Source organism: Mus musculus, chromosome 9, assembly GCF_000001635.26.
Source record: "Mus musculus strain C57BL/6J chromosome 9, GRCm38.p6 C57BL/6J".
NCBI classification, from domain to species: domain Eukaryota; kingdom Metazoa; phylum Chordata; class Mammalia; order Rodentia; family Muridae; genus Mus; species Mus musculus.
In genome coordinates this window covers 3,446,940-3,465,209 of record NC_000075.6, presented here as the reverse complement: position 1 = coordinate 3,465,209, position 18,270 = coordinate 3,446,940, and the positions used below count along the sequence as shown (strand labels likewise).

Genomic DNA, 18,270 nt, shown 5'->3' with positions numbered 1-18,270 from the left:
GTGGGCGTGTCCACGCTCCGGTAGAATATGTGCAGATTAAATATGGAATCAATGCTAATTTTACCTTGGTGCAGTTAGACAGGCTTGCCAGCATGGCACTAACTCCTGCCGACTGGCAAATGATTGCAAAAGCCGCTCTCCCTAGTATGGCCAAATATGTGGAATGGCGAGCTCTGTGGCAGGAGGCGGCACAGGCGCAGGCCCGAGCAAACGCTGCTGCTTTAACTCCAGAGCAGAGAGATTGGACTTTTGACTTGTTAACGGGTCAGAGAGCTTATTCTGCTAAACCTGATAAGAGGTATCAATGGAAGGTCTTACCACAGGGGATGTCCAATAGTCCTACAATGTGCCAGCTTTATATACAAAAAGCTCTTTTGCCAGTGAGGGAACAATTCCCCTCTTTAATTTTGCTCCTTTACATGGATGACATCCTCCTGTGCCATAAAGACCTTACCATGCTACAAAAGGCATATCCTTTTCTACTTAAAACTTTAAGTCAGTGGGGTTTACAGATAGCCACAGAAAAGGTCCAAATTTCTGATACAGGACAATTCTTGGGCTCTGTGGTGTCCCCAGATAAGATTGTGCCCCAAAAGGTAGAGATAAGAAGAGATCACCTCCATACCTTAAATGATTTTCAAAAGCTGTTGGGAGATATTAATTGGCTCAGACCTTTTTTAAAGATTCCTTCCGCTGAGTTGAGGCCTTTGTTTAGTATTTTAGAAGGAGATCCTCATATCTCCTCCCCTAGGACTCTTACTCTAGCTGCTAACCAGGCCTTACAAAAAGTGGAAAAGGCCTTACAGAATGCACAATTACAACGTATTGAGGATTCGCAGCCTTTCAGTTTGTGTGTCTTTAAGACAGCACAATTGCCAACTGCAGTTTTGTGGCAGAATGGGCCATTGTTGTGGATCCATCCAAACGTATCCCCAGCTAAAATAATAGATTGGTATCCTGATGCAATTGCACAGCTTGCCCTTAAAGGCCTAAAAGCAGCAATCACCCACTTTGGGCAAAGTCCATATCTTTTAATTGTACCTTATACCGCTGCACAGGTTCAAACCTTGGCAGCCGCATCTAATGATTGGGCAGTTTTAGTTACCTCCTTTTCAGGAAAAATAGATAACCATTATCCAAAACATCCAATCTTACAGTTTGCCCAAAATCAATCTGTTGTGTTTCCACAAATAACAGTAAGAAACCCACTTAAAAATGGGATTGTGGTATATACTGATGGATCAAAAACTGGCATAGGTGCCTATGTGGCTAATGGTAAAGTGGTATCCAAACAATATAATGAAAATTCACCTCAAGTGGTAGAATGTTTAGTGGTCTTAGAAGTTTTAAAAACCTTTTTAGAACCCCTTAATATTGTGTCAGATTCCTGTTATGTGGTAAATGCAGTAAATCTTTTAGAAGTGGCTGGAGTGATTAAGCCTTCCAGTAGAGTTGCCAATATTTTTCAGCAGATACAATTAGTTTTGTTATCTAGAAGATCTCCTGTTTATATTACTCATGTTAGAGCCCATTCAGGCCTACCTGGCCCCATGGCTCTGGGAAATGATTTGGCAGATAAGGCCACTAAAGTGGTGGCTGCTGCCCTATCATCCCCGGTAGAGGCTGCAAGAAATTTTCATAACAATTTTCATGTGACGGCTGAAACATTACGCAGTCGTTTCTCCTTGACAAGAAAAGAAGCCCGTGACATTGTTACTCAATGTCAAAGCTGCTGTGAGTTCTTGCCAGTTCCTCATGTGGGAATTAACCCACGCGGTATTCGACCTCTACAGGTCTGGCAAATGGATGTTACACATGTTTCTTCCTTTGGAAAACTTCAATATCTCCATGTGTCCATTGACACATGTTCTGGCATCATGTTTGCCTCTCCGTTAACCGGAGAAAAAGCCTCACATGTGATTCAACATTGCCTTGAGGCATGGAGTGCTTGGGGGAAACCCAGACTCCTTAAGACTGATAATGGACCAGCTTATACGTCTCAAAAATTCCAACAGTTCTGCCGTCAGATGGACGTGACCCACCTGACTGGACTTCCATACAACCCTCAAGGACAGGGTATTGTTGAGCGTGCGCATCGCACCCTCAAAACCTATCTTATAAAACAGAAGAGGGGAACTTTTGAGGAGACTGTACCCCGAGCACCAAGAGTGTCGGTGTCTTTGGCACTCTTTACACTCAATTTTTTAAATATTGATGCTCATGGCCATACTGCGGCTGAACGTCATTGTTCAGAGCCAGATAGGCCCAATGAGATGGTTAAATGGAAAAATGTCCTTGATAATAAATGGTATGGCCCGGATCCTATCTTGATAAGATCCAGGGGAGCTATCTGTGTTTTCCCACAGAATGAAGACAACCCATTTTGGGTACCAGAAAGACTCACCCGAAAAATCCAGACTGACCAAGGGAATACTAATGTCCCTCGTCTTGGTGATGTCCAGGGCGTCAATAATAAAGAGAGAGCAGCGTTGGGGGATAATGTCGACATTTCCACTCCCAATGACGGTGATGTATAATGCTCAAGTATTCTCCTGCCTTTTTTACCACTAACTGGGAACTGGGTTTGGCCTTAATTCAGACAGCCTTGGCTCTGTCTGGACAGGTCCAGACGACTGACACCATTAACACTTTGTCAGCCTCAGTGACTACAGTCATAGATAAACAGGCCTCAGCTAATGTCAAGATACAGAGAGGTCTCATGCTGGTTAATCAACTCATAGATCTTGTCCAGATACAACTAGATGTATTATGACAAATAACTCAGCAGGGATGTGAACAAAAGTTTCCGGGATTGTGTGTTATTTCCATTCAGTATGTTAAATTTACTAGGGCAGCTAATTTGTCAAAAAGTCTTTTTCAGTATATGTTACAGAATTGGATGGCTGAATTTGAACAGACCCTTCGAGGCTTGCCATCATTCAGGTCAACTCCACGCGCTTGGACCTGTCCCTGACCAAAGGATTACCCAATTGGATCTCCTCAGCATTTTCTTTCTTTAAAAAATGGGTGGGATTAATATTATTTGGAGATACACTTTGCTGTGGATTAGTGTTGCTTCTTTGATTGGTCTGTAAGCTTAAGGCCTAAACTAGGAGAGACAAGGTGGTTATTGCCCAGGCGCTTGCAGGACTAGAACATGGAGCTCCCCCTGATATATGGTTATCTATGCTTAGGCAATAGGTCGCTGGCCACTCAGCTCTTATATCCCATGAGGCTAGACTCATTGCACGGGGTAGAGTGAGTGTGCTTCAGCAGCCCGAGAGAGTTGCAAGGCTAAGCACTGCAATGGAAAGGCTCTGCGGCATATATGAGCCTATTCTAGGGAGACATGTCATCTTTCATGAAGGTTCAGTGTCCTAGTTCCCTTCCCCCAGGCAAAACGACACGGGAGCAGGTCAGGGTTGCTCTGGGTAAAAGCCTGTAAGCCTAAGAGCTAATCCTGTACATGGCTCCTTTACCTACACACTGGGGATTTGACCTCTATCTCCACTCTCATTAATATGGGTGGCCTATTTGCTCTTATTAAAAGAAAAAGGGGGAGATGTTGGGAGCCGCCCCCACATTCGCCGTTACAAGATGGCGCTGACATCCTGTGTTCTAAGTGGTAAACAAATAATCTGCGCATGCGCCAAGGGTATCTTATGACTACTTGTGCTCTGCCTTCCCCGTGACGTCAACTCGGCCGATGGGCTGCAGCCAATCAAGGAGTGACACGTCCGAGGCGAAGGAGAATGCTCCTTAAGAGGGACGGGGTTTTCGTTTTCTCTCTCTCTTGCTTTTTCGCTCTCTTGCTTCTTGCTCTCTTTTCCTGAAGATGTAAGAATAAAGCTTTGCCGCAGAAGATTCTGGTCTGTGGTGTTCTTCCTGGCCGGTCGTGAGAACGCGTCTAATAACACAACAATATGAACTAACCAGTACCCCAGAGCTCGTGTCTTTAGCTGCATATGTAGCAGAAGATGGCCTAGTTGGCCATCATTGGGAAGAGAGGCCCCTAGGTCTTGCAAACTTTATATGCCCCAATACAGGGGAACGCCAGGGCCAAGAAGCCAAAGTGGGTGGGTAGGACAGTAGGGGGTGGGGGGGAGGTATAGGAAACTTTTGGGATAGCATTTGAAATGTAAATAAAGAAATTATCTAATAAAAAATTGGAAAAAAAAAGAATTCCCCACTCAAATGCTGGAAATAAGCTGTTTTATATTAAAAAGATATTAATCTTTGTTGTATTAGCAACATCCTAAAAAAGAAAAGAAAAGAAAAGAAAAGAAAAGGAAAAGGAAAAGGAAAAGGAAAAGGAAAAGGAAAAGGAAAAGGAAAAGGAAAAGGAAAGAAAAGGAAAGAAAAAGAAATTTGGGGCAATGGAAATGGCTCATTGCATCCTTGCCACACAAGAGGAAAGAACTGAGTTAGGATCCCCAGAACCGAATACAACTTGATGTAACCTTACAAGTCCATAATCTCAGAATTTTTGTGGCAAGACTGAATACAGAGACAAGAAAATCCCCGGAGGCTTGTGTTACCTGGCCTACTATATATAGTAGCATATAAGATATCCAGTCACAAACACATGGACATCTACACACACACACACACACACACACACACACACACACACACACACACACACACACACACACACACACACGCTCACTCTTTTCTTCTTAATGAAGGGGGCAAGAAAGGGAGGGCAGGGACAGAAAACTGGGGAATCTCAAACTTGAAATAAAGCTCACATAAAAATTGTTTCCTTCATTGTAATACTGACGACAAAAATGCTCTTCTCCTGAGATGCTCTCAAGGCAGAAAATAGGGCCCACCACATCTGATTTAGGGATTAATAGGGCAAGGTCTGAGGACCAGAATATATATTTATACAAATAAAGTGCCCCTACAAATAAATAAGCATTTTATAAGCCAGAGAAAGTGAATACTTTCTTCTTAATGTGCATTTTACCTTTACTTACTCAGTCAAAAAGCCTAATTGTAAAACAAGAGGTGGGCATTCACAAAAAATTTTAAAACTATAGTAATTTCTTATATTAGCAAAACTTAATACTCACAGACTTTCTAATATCTTTTGAAGACAAATCAATCAACTTCTTATTCATGGACCATTCTTCATCAGATTCCATTATGGCTTTCTAAGAAACAACCATTTGAAAATGAAAAAACTCCATAGAGCAGCAAATACAAAGAAACTGGTTCTTGTTTTGTTTCTTAGGTGAATGCTGGGTATAGTGCATAGGATAGACTGGTGTTATGAATGGATTAGAAGACCTAAAACAAGAACTACTTAACTTGTAAAAGCCTGACTTTTAATCAGAGAAAATATTCTTTTACTCATTATTAACTCTATGGATCAGCTCAACTTCATGTGACAAAATGTGGTCCGGTCCTTGAGAAAATTAAGCAATTTAAGATAGAACATGCTCTATGAATACAACATTTCAATCTTTTTGTACTCACAGAAATGTACTCAAATAAATTCATTTAATTTTACTATTCTTCTTGCATACATCAAAAGACTGTATAAGATTTGTGGCTACCAAAAAATATTTCAGACCCTACAACAAGGGAGTGAACATGTCAAGAAAAATTACTCTTGAAACTAAAGGCTACTTTTAAAGGTAAGGATAAAAATACATGGAAATGGAACTTTAAGACTTTCTCCTAGGCAGTGGTGGTGAACACCTTTAATCCCAGCACTTGGAAGGCAGAGGCAGGAGGATTTCTGAGTTCAAGGCCAGCCTGGTCTACAAAGTGAGTCCTAGAACAGCCAGGGCTATATAGAGAAACCCTGTCTCGAAAACAAACAAACAAACAAACAACAAAAAAAAACTTTCTAAGTTAAATAGATAGGTACTAGTTTTAAAATAATCTTATTTTCTTTTGGCTACCATTAATGAAACATATTTTAAGGTGAAATTAACATTCAACTAAATTCAATTTAAATAAAATACACCCTATAGGCTGTTATTCCCTATTTATGAGTGCATGAGTTTATTTTTATATAGTTATGACTTGAACGTGTTTCATGGTAAAACAATGACTTAATTAAAAATAATTAAAAAAGAAACTGTAAGTAACTATTTGATAGCTTATGTATACTTCTAAGTAAACCCACTTTAAAAAGTTTCAAAATTCTTTATATAGAAATATTCTTGAACTATTTTATGCTTTACCTCACTTTTTAATATAAAATTTGTTATTGATATATATAAAAACATTATTACAAGTATATCCTCTAAAAACAGATGTAGAAGAAAAAAAAGAGAATGTATGGAAAACCTGCTAATAATTACCTTAAAATAGATGGGAGCCATATCACCCACTTCCTTTGGGAGAGGGATACACTCATAAACCATATGATAGTGTTTCTTCAAACCCATATTAGTCTCCAAAAAGATACAATCCAATTCTTTATCTTCAAACATTTTTACCAATGATTTTCGAAACATCTAGAGGAAGAAGAAAATGACAAAAGGCACATATTCCAGAACTGCTTCACATTAGCAAATGTTTTTATCCTAAAAACTTCTGGTTAGATGGAATAATTTGAGATGATCAACTGCATTAAAGGCTCAATTTTCTTCAAGCTCAATATAAAAAAAAAAAGAACACTATACAATTTGGATCTTTTATTATTTCCAATTTGTTGTTGTTCAAATATGTTTCACTGAAACTGTCTCTACCCTTTCTACCAAACTTATAAGAACCGAGGTTAAATCCAGTGTTATCAGTAAGACTACATAAAAAAATAACTGAAAAGGAGATCCTGCATTTTCAAATAATATTTTGTGTTAAGTCAAATCACTTCTGAAAATATATGTAATACACTGATGTATAAACAGAGGACTAGTCATCAGAGTATAATTAATTGGGAGTGTCACACACATTTGGAAGTAAAATCAGAACTCTGCTTCTTCAGTCCCCTGTCTAGATGTCTCAGCACTCCACTCTTTAGTCATGTGTAATGTCTATTATCTTCCTTTCACAAGAACTTTAGTGCCACTACTTGCATACAACAATTTGGTCCCCCTACCCTCAGTTCTCCATAATACCTCTGGCTTCCTGAATTCTGCAAACTGCATTATTACCTGAAATGTTACATTCATGGGCTCACTATCTAGTAGACAGAGTAAATGTTTTATCCACCTTGAAATGTTTCACCACATATCTTAATTTCTCACAGAAATGTATAACATACACACACGATTCTTTAAATGCTTTTTTAATTCTGTTAAATCAGTGTTTCAAAAATGTTTAAATGCATCTCAGAAAAGTCCTGCAATAATCCTGAAGTTCAAATTTCCATACTTTTCACTTTCTATTAAGAAACATTTTTTTCATATCAAAAATAATTCATCTGTTGCTAGAGTTCAAATAATGAACTCTGAGAGTACAAACTTTACTGAAATAGCACTGAAAGAGAATGCATTTCATAAAATGCAGGTGACTATGTTCTCTTGGCATCTTTATCCACATTCTGCAAAATCCAGCATGTACTGCCATCTCTTTTGAAGTCTTTTATTTATTTATTTATTTATTTGTTTGTTTGTTTGTTTGTTTATTATATGTAAGTACACTGTAGCTGTCTTCAGACACACCAGAAAAGAGAGTCAGATCTCCGTTACAGATGGTTGTGAGCCACCATGTGGTTGCTGGGATTTGAATTCCGGACCTTCGGAAGAGCAGTCGGGTGCTCTTAACCACTGACCCATCTCGCCAGCCCCTCTTTTGAAGTCTTAAAATTCCACATTTTCTAACCTGGGTCCTGCTGAGCACTGAAGAAAATAAAAATGTGCCTTCCTTATTAATCTTTGTGAGGCCCTGAAATAATTCAGAAACTATTTATCCCATGATGTGCCTTTCAATCTCTTAAGGAATCAGCCATCAAATTATAAAAGACAGTTCAAAGCCAGAGCGCACTATGAAGGGAATAGAGAAGAAACAGAAGCTAGAACAATGCACAATCACAATAGCAGCGAAGGCCAAAGGGCAAACGGTAACTGCTGCCTGGGAACCTCACGCCACAGCTTTTCATTCTCTGAAACTTCCTTCTTGGATACAGTTTAATAAGAATGATTATCTCCAACTGCAAAAAACACTAATTAGAAACCCAATTGACTTTTTTTAAAAGTATTTACGTTGTCAGTTCACTTAGTTAACAAAAGATTTCAAAAAAGGAGTATTTGAGGAAAATAAAAACAATGACAGATGAAAACATGACAATGTATAGACACCTACAATTTGTCAAGTAAAGATATGAAATTTGTCTTAATTTATCATAATGATTTGCAAACCTCTTCAACGAGCCTTACAATGAGCCCTGCAGTACTGACCTGGATCTCCTCCCAGACATCTTCATCTAATACAGTGGCTGCTTGATGATGTTGCAGAGGGACTATGAAGCAGTGTCCTTCAGTAAGAGACTGGAAACTGGGTAAACATAAATAAACCTAGGAGCAAATTCCAATGGTGACGTGTTATTTGGTCATTTGTAACAGATGAAACCACAGTAGTGAGATCATGGGACTTACTAGGGCAGTCTGGATGGTAAGACCTATTTATATCTTAGTACTCTCAAAAATACTTTTTTACATTTAAAATATCATGGAAATGGTTTCAAAAAAACTGGGAATTTAGAATATATGTCTCAGTTTTCACAGAGAGATATTACAGACTAAGACGTCTCAAAAAAAAAATAAGAACAAATGTCACTTGATTTTTATCTGAGGGAACTACATACATATAAACACTGAAAACAATTCAGGTCCAATTCCAAGCTACCCTGAACTAATCTTTAGTCTCCTTATAGCCAAGTATCACCCTCCTCTGTTTGCAACAACCCTGTGAGCAGTAGGTAAATCTTTCAGGATGTACAACAGAGGATTGACTCCACCCACAAAAAGCTATGAGGCCTCAGAATGATGAAATTGCCCAGCTGTTCTATAACTGACCTACCTTTTCACAAATATATAAAAAAAGGGCCTTGATGTGAGTTTTTTTTTTTTGTCCTTTTTCCTTATTCTGTTACTCTAAGAATATTAGAAAGTTGTTACCACAATGGAACATGAAACTTGGATGACCTAAATCAGTGTTCCTGGGCTGTGTTCATTCATATTGGGCTCTTTATTAAACCATCTCTTAGTCCTTTGTAAGGAGAGCTATTTTCTTTTATTGACAATATAAATTATGTGTTACCAGACAGGACAAAAGTGAGTTAGACCAACTAAGGGGAAAAAAAACAAGCCCAGGATACCTTTATCAATCTGGCTAAAAAGTTTATTTACATATATGATCGCCTATAACCTGAAGCTATTTTTCTATTATATACAAGGAAGTATTCATAAGTATATGAATGTTGAGAAATATAATAATAAATGTTAGCATTCCTTCTAGGCTCTGCCCCACAGTTACCTGGCAACAGCTAGGTATGCCAGGCTCAGTATAAAAGGGGCTGTTTACCCCCTCCTCAATCTCTTATCCTCTTATTCTTTGCAGCTTCTCTCCCTGACCCTTCTCCCTCTCTCCCCTTCCTGCCCAGCTCTCTGCATGTATTCTTGGCTGTCTACTCCCCTTTCCCTTCCCAATTCATTTCCATACCCTAAATAAACTCTATTCCATATTACATCTGTTGTATGGCTGGTACCCCAGGGGGAAGGAATGCCACTCTAGCTTTCTTACTTCTTTCTCTTCAGTGCCAAGGCTTCTTATTCAATGGTACCTAAGAGAAGACTTCGAGAAAACCTTTTCAAAATATGACCCCTCCATCATTTATCCCCCACTTTATGACAATATGCTTCTGAATTGGAGTGAAATCTGCTTATTTCTATTACATTTCAATAGAAGACAAACTTCAGAAGTATAACTGCCTACAGCACTTGCCTAAGTAGATGTCAAATTCAAATTCCAGGAGTGCCCTCCAAAAGACCTTAAAATGAATTTTAAAATCGTCCTGAGTCTTTACTTTTCCATGAATTTACACAATGTGAGAAATAGTCACCAACAAATATTTATTTAAATAAATGAATGATAATCTATGAAGATAAGATCCTTGGAATACCATGGTTAGCAAAGGTTATCTCTGAATTTACGAAGCTAAAAGACTTGGCAAATGACCCAACTAACAAGTCAAAGGAACTTCAATAAAGTGTTCAAAGTGTGCCATAATCTATGAGAAATCAAATATATGTTATGAAGAATTAAGTAAAGAAATGGAAGCTGCTTTGGATTAAGGATCTAAAGGGAGATTTAGTGCTGAAATCAATTCTATCATTCGGTCATAAAGTTTGACAACAGTAGAGCTAGAATTGGATTCTTAACAACAGAATCACATATAACATGGGTTAAGACATTGAAACACTGATACTTGGTCTACTAAAAACCCTAAAACCCTAAGAACTATGGTCACTTAGAGACCATATTTTATTTCTTACCTTCACACCGATTGCAACAATAAGGTGCTTGGGGAACTGAGAGCTGTCAAAACAGTAAAGGCACTTTGCCATTTTTGCAGCAAGACTCTGGTGCTCAGCAATCGCTCTTCTCCTCTGGCTCTCTTCCTTCTTACCAAGATGCTCTTTCTCAGCTGCTTTGGAGACAAACATGTCATCCAGAGTATAATTGTCTTCATCTGATTTTCCCATAAACTGAAAAATCAAAATAATAATAGTGGGAGATAAAAGGTGGTAGTTAATACTTTGTTGATAGTGGCATCCGAGAGTCCTATCTGTAAATACTATGATGTAACCTATAATTTTTAAATAGTTAAAATTAAGCTTGAGCTCAAAAAACAAACAAACAAAACAACAACAACAAAACCCAATCCATCTATCATAACTGAGGTCACCCTCAACTTCATCACAGCAAAAGTCCCTGAATCTTTAATAAGTATAAATTCATGTCATTCAATTATTTTTCTTGTACTATAATACATTAATTATCATTATGTTCACTTAAGCTGAAAGGAAACCAAAACGCAGAGGATAAGTCATTTAAAAATACAGCACATATAATATATAAAAAAGTAAATATTGCTCCATTTGATCTCTACAACTCTGACACTCTTTCCAACATATGGACAAACACAATTTTTTGGCCCTACTTAAAATCCTTATGTCTATAATGTATACAAGGCCAAATACAAATCTGTTACAGCTTAGAAAGAAAATGATAGATACAAACGGTTGGTATAAAGGTAAAGACTTATAATCAAAAGTGACCATTCTCATAATCTGCCATCAATGACTTGAACACATCTGGCCACACATATTCATTCTCTATGTTATACAAAGCAAGTGTTAATGTTCTAAGGCACTGTCCCCTACCAGCTTGCACATAATCTCTGACCCATTCTTTCCATGCTACTGTTCTTCTCATTCTTCAACTGTAGCTTTAGATTTAGCTGTGATCCCCAGGAAGAAATGTCTTCAATTATGCGTGTCCCTCCAGAGCATTACCATCAGTCTCATAAAGACTATACTGTGTTCAGTGTTCATGGGCTTGTTTCTCCCTTTTTACTACATTATCTTCCCCTCAATCTTCTATCCCCAGATACTTAAAAAAATCATTAAATAGAAAGCAAATATAAGACACCTGTATCTTAGCAGACTTTTAAAACAATTTAAAGACAGTAGCTCTTCTCTTCTTAAGTAAAAGGATATTTCTAGTCAAATATTATGAAGGATGAAGAATGACCGTGCTTTAAATCTAGCACACTGAAGGCAGAAGCTAGTGGAACTCTCTGAGTTCAGGGTTATCCACATCAAACTACTGAATTTCAAACCAGCAAGGGCTACATATTGAGGCCTTGTCTCAAAAAAAATAAAAAAATAAAAATAAATAAATAAAAACCACCACTTTCACGAAACTTAGTAAGTAAGGGAAATATTTCAAAAACCTATAATCTAATTAGCTAGCATCCGGGGAAAATAAACTATGGCTCACAAGCTACTGTACAGGCCCAGACATCGCCCCTTCCCCCCAAATTATTGAAATTTATATTACTGAAGTACAGCCTCACATTTATTCACATGTTGCACATGGTTGCCTCTGTGCCATACCAAGAAAGCTGAATATAAAACAGAAAGCCAAGGATTTTTCCCACCTGGTCCTTTAAAGTTTGGTCCTTTGTAGTCTCTTCCTGAAAATATCTAGTACTACTGGTAGTAATATAATAATACTAAGATAACACTATTTTAAATAATATAATAATTCAGCTATTTTGTTCACAGAATTTGAATAGTAAAGAGATTATGAGTAGCATTTATAGAAATGGTTATAATATATACCAACATTTTTTACTTTTATACACATTTATTATTATATCAAATTTTTACCAGATCTAATTTTAATTGTTAAAAGTACAAAACAAGTTATCACTATGCTGAGGCTACTTATTAAGCAAAATGATCTGAAAGACCATGCCAAATCAACAGTTTCATAGCCACCTGTCTCTAGTAGTTTTATTGACAATTGGAACCATTGCTTTGCCCACTTAAAAAAAAACAAAAAACCTTATTTTTATGAGAAGTTGCCTACCTTTTGTGTTCACCCAACACACCCATAAGTAAAAACTGATTACAAAGAAAAAGGGTTGGTAGCGTTTCATTCTTTGTTAGCTGGTCCAACAAAAAGTAACATCTCCATTAACATAAGGAACAAGAACAAAACAATACTTGGGCCAAAATACGAACAGAAAGCACTACTACAAATTCAAGTATAAAACTTAAGCCAACCAACATGTTGAGAAAAAGTCCATGTTGAATGTTTTAACTGCATAAAAATTTGCCTGGTGTGTGGTTTTAATAAATCCCATCAGAAGTGTCTTATTTCTGCTTAAAACTATTAGAAAATACACAAATCATATTAAGAAAAAAAACTTGGAGGGGGGGGAGATAAATGGAAACACTGTATATCCTAGGAAGTTTTCTCATAAATAAATATAATAACGATAACAATCTAGACTGAAAACTTAACAAATAATACATTTCCAATCATTAATTTCTGATACCAAGGCAAGGATGATGGTGCACACCTACATTCTCAGCCATTTGGGGTACTAGAGCAAGAAAGTTAAACATTTGAAGCTTACCTGGGCAACATAGTACAATTTTATCTAGCCCCAAACCATGCTAACCGGAATCTACACTGAAAAACTGGGAATCAGATCAGTGTCTTTCCCCCCATTCATCATAGATGGGAACTAACAGAAACCCACAATTGGACACTGTGCAGAGAGTAAAAGAGACCTTAGACCACTTAGTCCAAAATAGGATGCCTTCACCAAATTTTTTCTCTCAAGACTCCAGAAGCTATGAAGAAGACAGAGTAAGAAGAGATTCTAAGAGACAGTGGGGATGTGTAGCCTCCCCCAGCCTGAAGCAGGCTGATGTAGACCTTGTCACCACTGAGGTGGGGCCACCTGTGGTGCAGCTTTCTGACTTGGCTGGCTTCTTTTGAAGTGTCAACTGCCCTGAGATTCTGCTACCTGCAGAGAGGACGAACCTGCCTTCTGGAGACATTCATGAATAAGAAGAGCTTGGTGACCAAGTGCTGACAGCATGTTGACAAAGCACCAAGGATGGACTGGCCAGAGGAATGGGCCTTCCCCCTCCCCCCTTTTAAGCACAGTCTCTTAGTAAACTCGCAGGCCTTGATCAGAGAAAAATTTGTCTTGGCTTCATTCTTTCTCGTTGTCTAGTCTCTTTCTCTCTTTCAGCCCCAACCTGCCTTCCAGTTCATGTAGGCCGCCGGCCTCCTACTACAGGGATGGAAGACACCAAGTGACTTCCAAATACAACAAGCTTGACACACTTACAAACTCACACTCAGCTAGCATTCACACATCTAAACAGATCCAAAGCATGTGGGATTCCAGCACTGAGAAGTGAAGTGGACATAAGACCCCAATGGTAATCCAGAAGCTATCTTCAAGGGTTTTGTGGTTTTGTTTTCTTTTTTTTTATTAGATATTTTCTTTATTTACATTTCAAATGTTATCCCCTTTCCTAGTTTCCTCTCCAAAAATCCCCTATCCCCACTCCCCTGCCCCTGCTCTCCAATCCATCCACTCCTATTCCCACTCCTGGCATTCCTCTACACTGGGGCATAGAGCCTTCACAGGACTAAGGGCCTCTCCTCCCATTGATAATAGACTAGAATCACAAGTTCCACCATGTGTTTTCTTTGATTGGTGGTATAGTTCCAAGGAGCTCTGGGGGTACTGGTTAGTTCATATTGATGTTCCTCCCATGGGGCTTCAGTCCCCTTCAGCTCCCTGGGTATTTCTCTGGCTCCTTCATTGGGAACCCTGTGCTCCGTCCAATGGATGACTGTGAGCATCCACTTCTTTATTTGCCAGGCACTGGCAGAGCCTCACAGGAGACAGCCATATCACTAGCTCAGAAAAATTAGATTTCCCCAATGGAGTCTCGCTGGGTATACAAACTACAGTTAAAGGAGGGTCTATGCCCAGTAGCAGATGGCCACCAGAAAACAAGCTCAATGGTATTTTTTGTAGATGTTTTTTAAAATCTCATAATGCTTTAGGCACAATTTATTTAGATTGCTCATGAATGTATTATTTAGCATTACTGGTCTTTTGCTTGTATATTATGGGTTATAATTTTGTACTATTATGTGTGTATGTTTCCTGTGCTTCTTCTTTGTTTTTTTTTTGGTTTGTTTCTTTTTTTTTTTTTAACCCCTGATTGTTTCTTTTTTAATTTGTTTGTTTTCTAGAGAGAAAGACAGAGAACATGGGCTAGGTGGATGGGTAAGTGGGGAAGATTTGGGAGAAGATGAGGGAGGAGAATAACTATTATCAGAATCTATTATGAAAGAACTTAAAATACTGGAAAAAAACATCATTTAATATCTGCCCTAATATTTTCAATGTAATAATTTACCATGTAAAAAAGTTCAATTTAATGAAATAAACTAAGATTAGAGACTATCAGATCTCTTTAATATATACATCACTGTCAACTGATGAATCAGTTTCTCAAAATGCAAAGGTTTGCTGAGACTCTCTTACCTTAGATGCCATTTTCATGAAAAGTCTGTTTTGGTTGATATCTGTTCCTATTTTCTCATTCTTGACTAAATCTTTGAGGCTCAAATGATCATCATCAGGAAAGTATCGGACCCTTTCTTTATCCTCATGGGTTGAAACCTATAGCAAAGTGAACATAATGAAGTTTCTGCAGATGCTTTGAATGGATTATTCATAAATCTGATAACAAAATACAAAATCCCACCACATATCACAATTGTGCCATGTGAAAGAAGGTCTGTCAAGTGTAAAGAAGTAGACTTAGTACTTCTTGCCCCTCCCTGCCTTCCTTCCCAGAAGAAAGTACCACACTAGCTGACTGCCGAGTTTTGTTTAAGATTATAATTATCTTTTCCCCTGTCTTCTGCTTTTCTTATACTTAAAATTCCTTTCCACTGTGGAAGGAAGACTGCCAGTATTCAAACAGGAAATAAGCATATAATAAACAGAGTCAAAGGTTCACTGCTCTGGACCCAGTGTTTGTATCCCTTCCTCAACTCACACAGTATCACAGTCTCAATATAATGGCTCCAAGAGTCAAGACTTTGGAGAGGTAATCAGGTCATAAGGGTGCAGGTACCATGAATAAGAGACATGACAGCATCTGTTCCGCCTCTGCTCTTTATTGTATGATAATAAAATGAAAAAGCCATCACTGTAAACCAAGATATTGACCCTACATTTGGACTTCCAGCCTCAAATAAAAATATATTTCTGTTGGCTAGGGAATCAATCTGACTTGTTGTTCTGATAGGCATACTGTTAAAATGTTATCATTGTCTACTCTAACACTGCTCTTATTTCTTCACTATCCTGAATGCCATTTATTATGATTTCCCTAGCTCTACATACTAAACATCTGGCCTATGCTAAAATGTAAATTCCAGCCCTGAATGACTGTGCCTCTGACTTTAGTCACTTATTAAGATTGTTGAGTAGCATGCAACTCAAAATAGCACCTGACTGTGTTTATGGATTTCTAGTCAGTTCTGCTGTTTTATTTATTCAATCTTTTATTTTTCTTCACATCTCTCTAGCTTCCCAAGTCCTCCCATTACATCAGCAGTGTCAATGTCATTTCTATTTATTGATTTAATTAACTAGTATCTATAGCAGGATAGGCACTCAACAAACAATATTTGACATAAAAGCCCCAACATATAATCATTTGTATATTGTGTTGTCATAATTTAATTTAAAGAAAGTGAATTAAAAGTGTTGTTTTCACAACCTTTCAGAATGCTCAGGGTAGTGCTAAAAGCTAATTGCCAGAGCTGAAAGATAGAAAAGAAAATGAGGTGTTTAAAAGTTCATAGCACCTACATAATTAAGACAATATTGTTTATGAACACCCTATTCCCAGGCCTCAGATTAAGTGTTTACAAGGATAACAGATCTTAGAGGTCAAGCTTTTCTATGTAACATATGGTAAACATAAGAAAGAAACTAAATACAAAAATTAAAGAAATGTACATCAAAATTAAAATTGTGGTGAGTCTTCTGTGTGCAGTCACTGGGCAAGACACAGCTGAATTGTTAGGTATTTGTAAAAGGTAAAAAGATACAACTAAGACTAAAAGTGATTATTTTTTATTTTCCAAAGTTTTCATTTCAAAAATGTCTAGTCTAATACAAAAGGAACTTAAAAGAGAAAAAGAAATATGAATTAGTACCTTCCACCTGGTTCTTTCTCCTTGGTCAGACTCCTAGCTGGTCTGCTCCCAAGAAGACACCATATCGTGACCCATCCTAGAGGATCTCATGTACCCAGTGGAGTTGGTAAGAACACCCGCCCCCAGTCCCAGAGCTGCCCACTGGGAGCCTGGTGGATGCAGGACCCGTCACCCACCAGCCCCACCACCACCACCACTCCTTTCTGCCCCTCCTGATCCTTTCTGCTGGCTGTCCTTTTTCCTGGGGCAGACTGCTAGCTGGTCTGCTCCTGTGAAGACACCATATCCTGAGCCATGCTAGACAATCTGCTGCACTCAGAGCAGTTGACACCATATCCTAAGACATCCCAGAGGGAACTTATAGTGCCTACCTCTAGCAGGAATACAGGGTTCAAGTAAGGGGGGTATTGCCATCCCACAGTCAAAACTCTAACCCATGTTTGTTCGTGTCTAAAAGAACTGCAGGGATGGAAATGGTGAGGAGCCTGAGGAAAAGAAGATCCAGGGAGAGGCCCACAGTGGAATAAAGCTCAAGGGGCGGTCCCAAGGCTTGACACTATTACTGAGGCTATGGAACACTCACAAAAAGGGACCTAGTATGACCCCACTCCAGAATGCCCAACAATCAGCTAAAAGATGATGCAGATATTTGCACCCAACCAATGGTCAGAAGCTGCTGACTCCTGTGGTTGAATTAGGGAAAGGCTGGAAAAGGAGGGCAACCCTGTAGAAGGACCAGCAGTCTCAATTAACTTGACCCCTGAGATCTCTCAGTCACTGAACCACCAACCAGGTAGCATATGCCAGCTTATATGAGGTCCTCAACACATATACAGCAGAGGGCTGCCAGGTCTGGGTTCAGTCAGAGATGATGCACCTAACCCTCAAGAGACTGAAGGCCCCAGGGAGTCTAGAGGTCTGGCTGGGTGAGGGTTGGGGGGATACTCGTGGAGACAGGGTTGTGGGGAGGAAGTGTGGGATGTGGAACAGTGGGAAGGTGGAAGGGTGGGGAATAAAATCTGGAGTGTAAATAAATAAATAAAAGACAAAAAAAGGAAAAAAAAAAGAAAATGTGAATCAATACATAAAAGTATATGCTGGACATACTCTCTTTCTCTTCCTTCGTTCTGCTTTCATATCCAGGGTTTCTCTAGGGCTGCTCACAGGCCACATTCTTCCAGACTTATCTGTTTGAATAAGGATTACTTCTTGTTCATCTTCATGCTATAGAAAAATGAATGAGTTTGTTAATGTTTGAAAAACTCAAACAATGGTAAATTTCTATACTTAACAATGAGAAATTACAGAAAAGATTCCTGTTTTCACGCAAAACTATGGGTAACTTTGAGTCTTTTGGATTTAAGTTTTTTAAATCTATTGGATTTTTATCACCTACTCTAAAATGACAGTAACAAAAGACAGGAAGGGGAGAGACCAAAAGTTCATTTTAGTATTTTAGTAACTTAACTATGGAAACAACCTTGTATTGTTTTTAATTGTGCATACTGGGTGTTGAACCTA

The 18,270-nt window shown here is 38.4% G+C and overlaps 1 protein-coding gene across 2 annotated transcripts in view; it reads right to left on the bottom strand.

Annotated features, from left to right (window-relative positions):
- The window catches only part of Cwf19l2 (CWF19-like 2, cell cycle control (S. pombe)), a 75,645-nt gene that overhangs the window by 14,027 nt on the left and 43,348 nt on the right, over positions 1 to 18,270 (bottom strand). For both annotated transcript variants that reach the window (XM_006509865.2, NM_027545.2), the window contains exons 11-16: positions 17,857 to 17,973; positions 15,059 to 15,196; positions 10,458 to 10,670; positions 8,361 to 8,477; positions 6,321 to 6,476; positions 5,079 to 5,159 (exon numbers count right to left, since the gene is read on the bottom strand). In XM_006509865.2, coding sequence (XP_006509928.1) covers positions 5,079 to 5,159; positions 6,321 to 6,476; positions 8,361 to 8,477; positions 10,458 to 10,670; positions 15,059 to 15,196; positions 17,857 to 17,973 — 822 coding nt within the window. The remainder of the gene's footprint in view (positions 1 to 5,078; positions 5,160 to 6,320; positions 6,477 to 8,360; positions 8,478 to 10,457; positions 10,671 to 15,058; positions 15,197 to 17,856; positions 17,974 to 18,270) is intronic.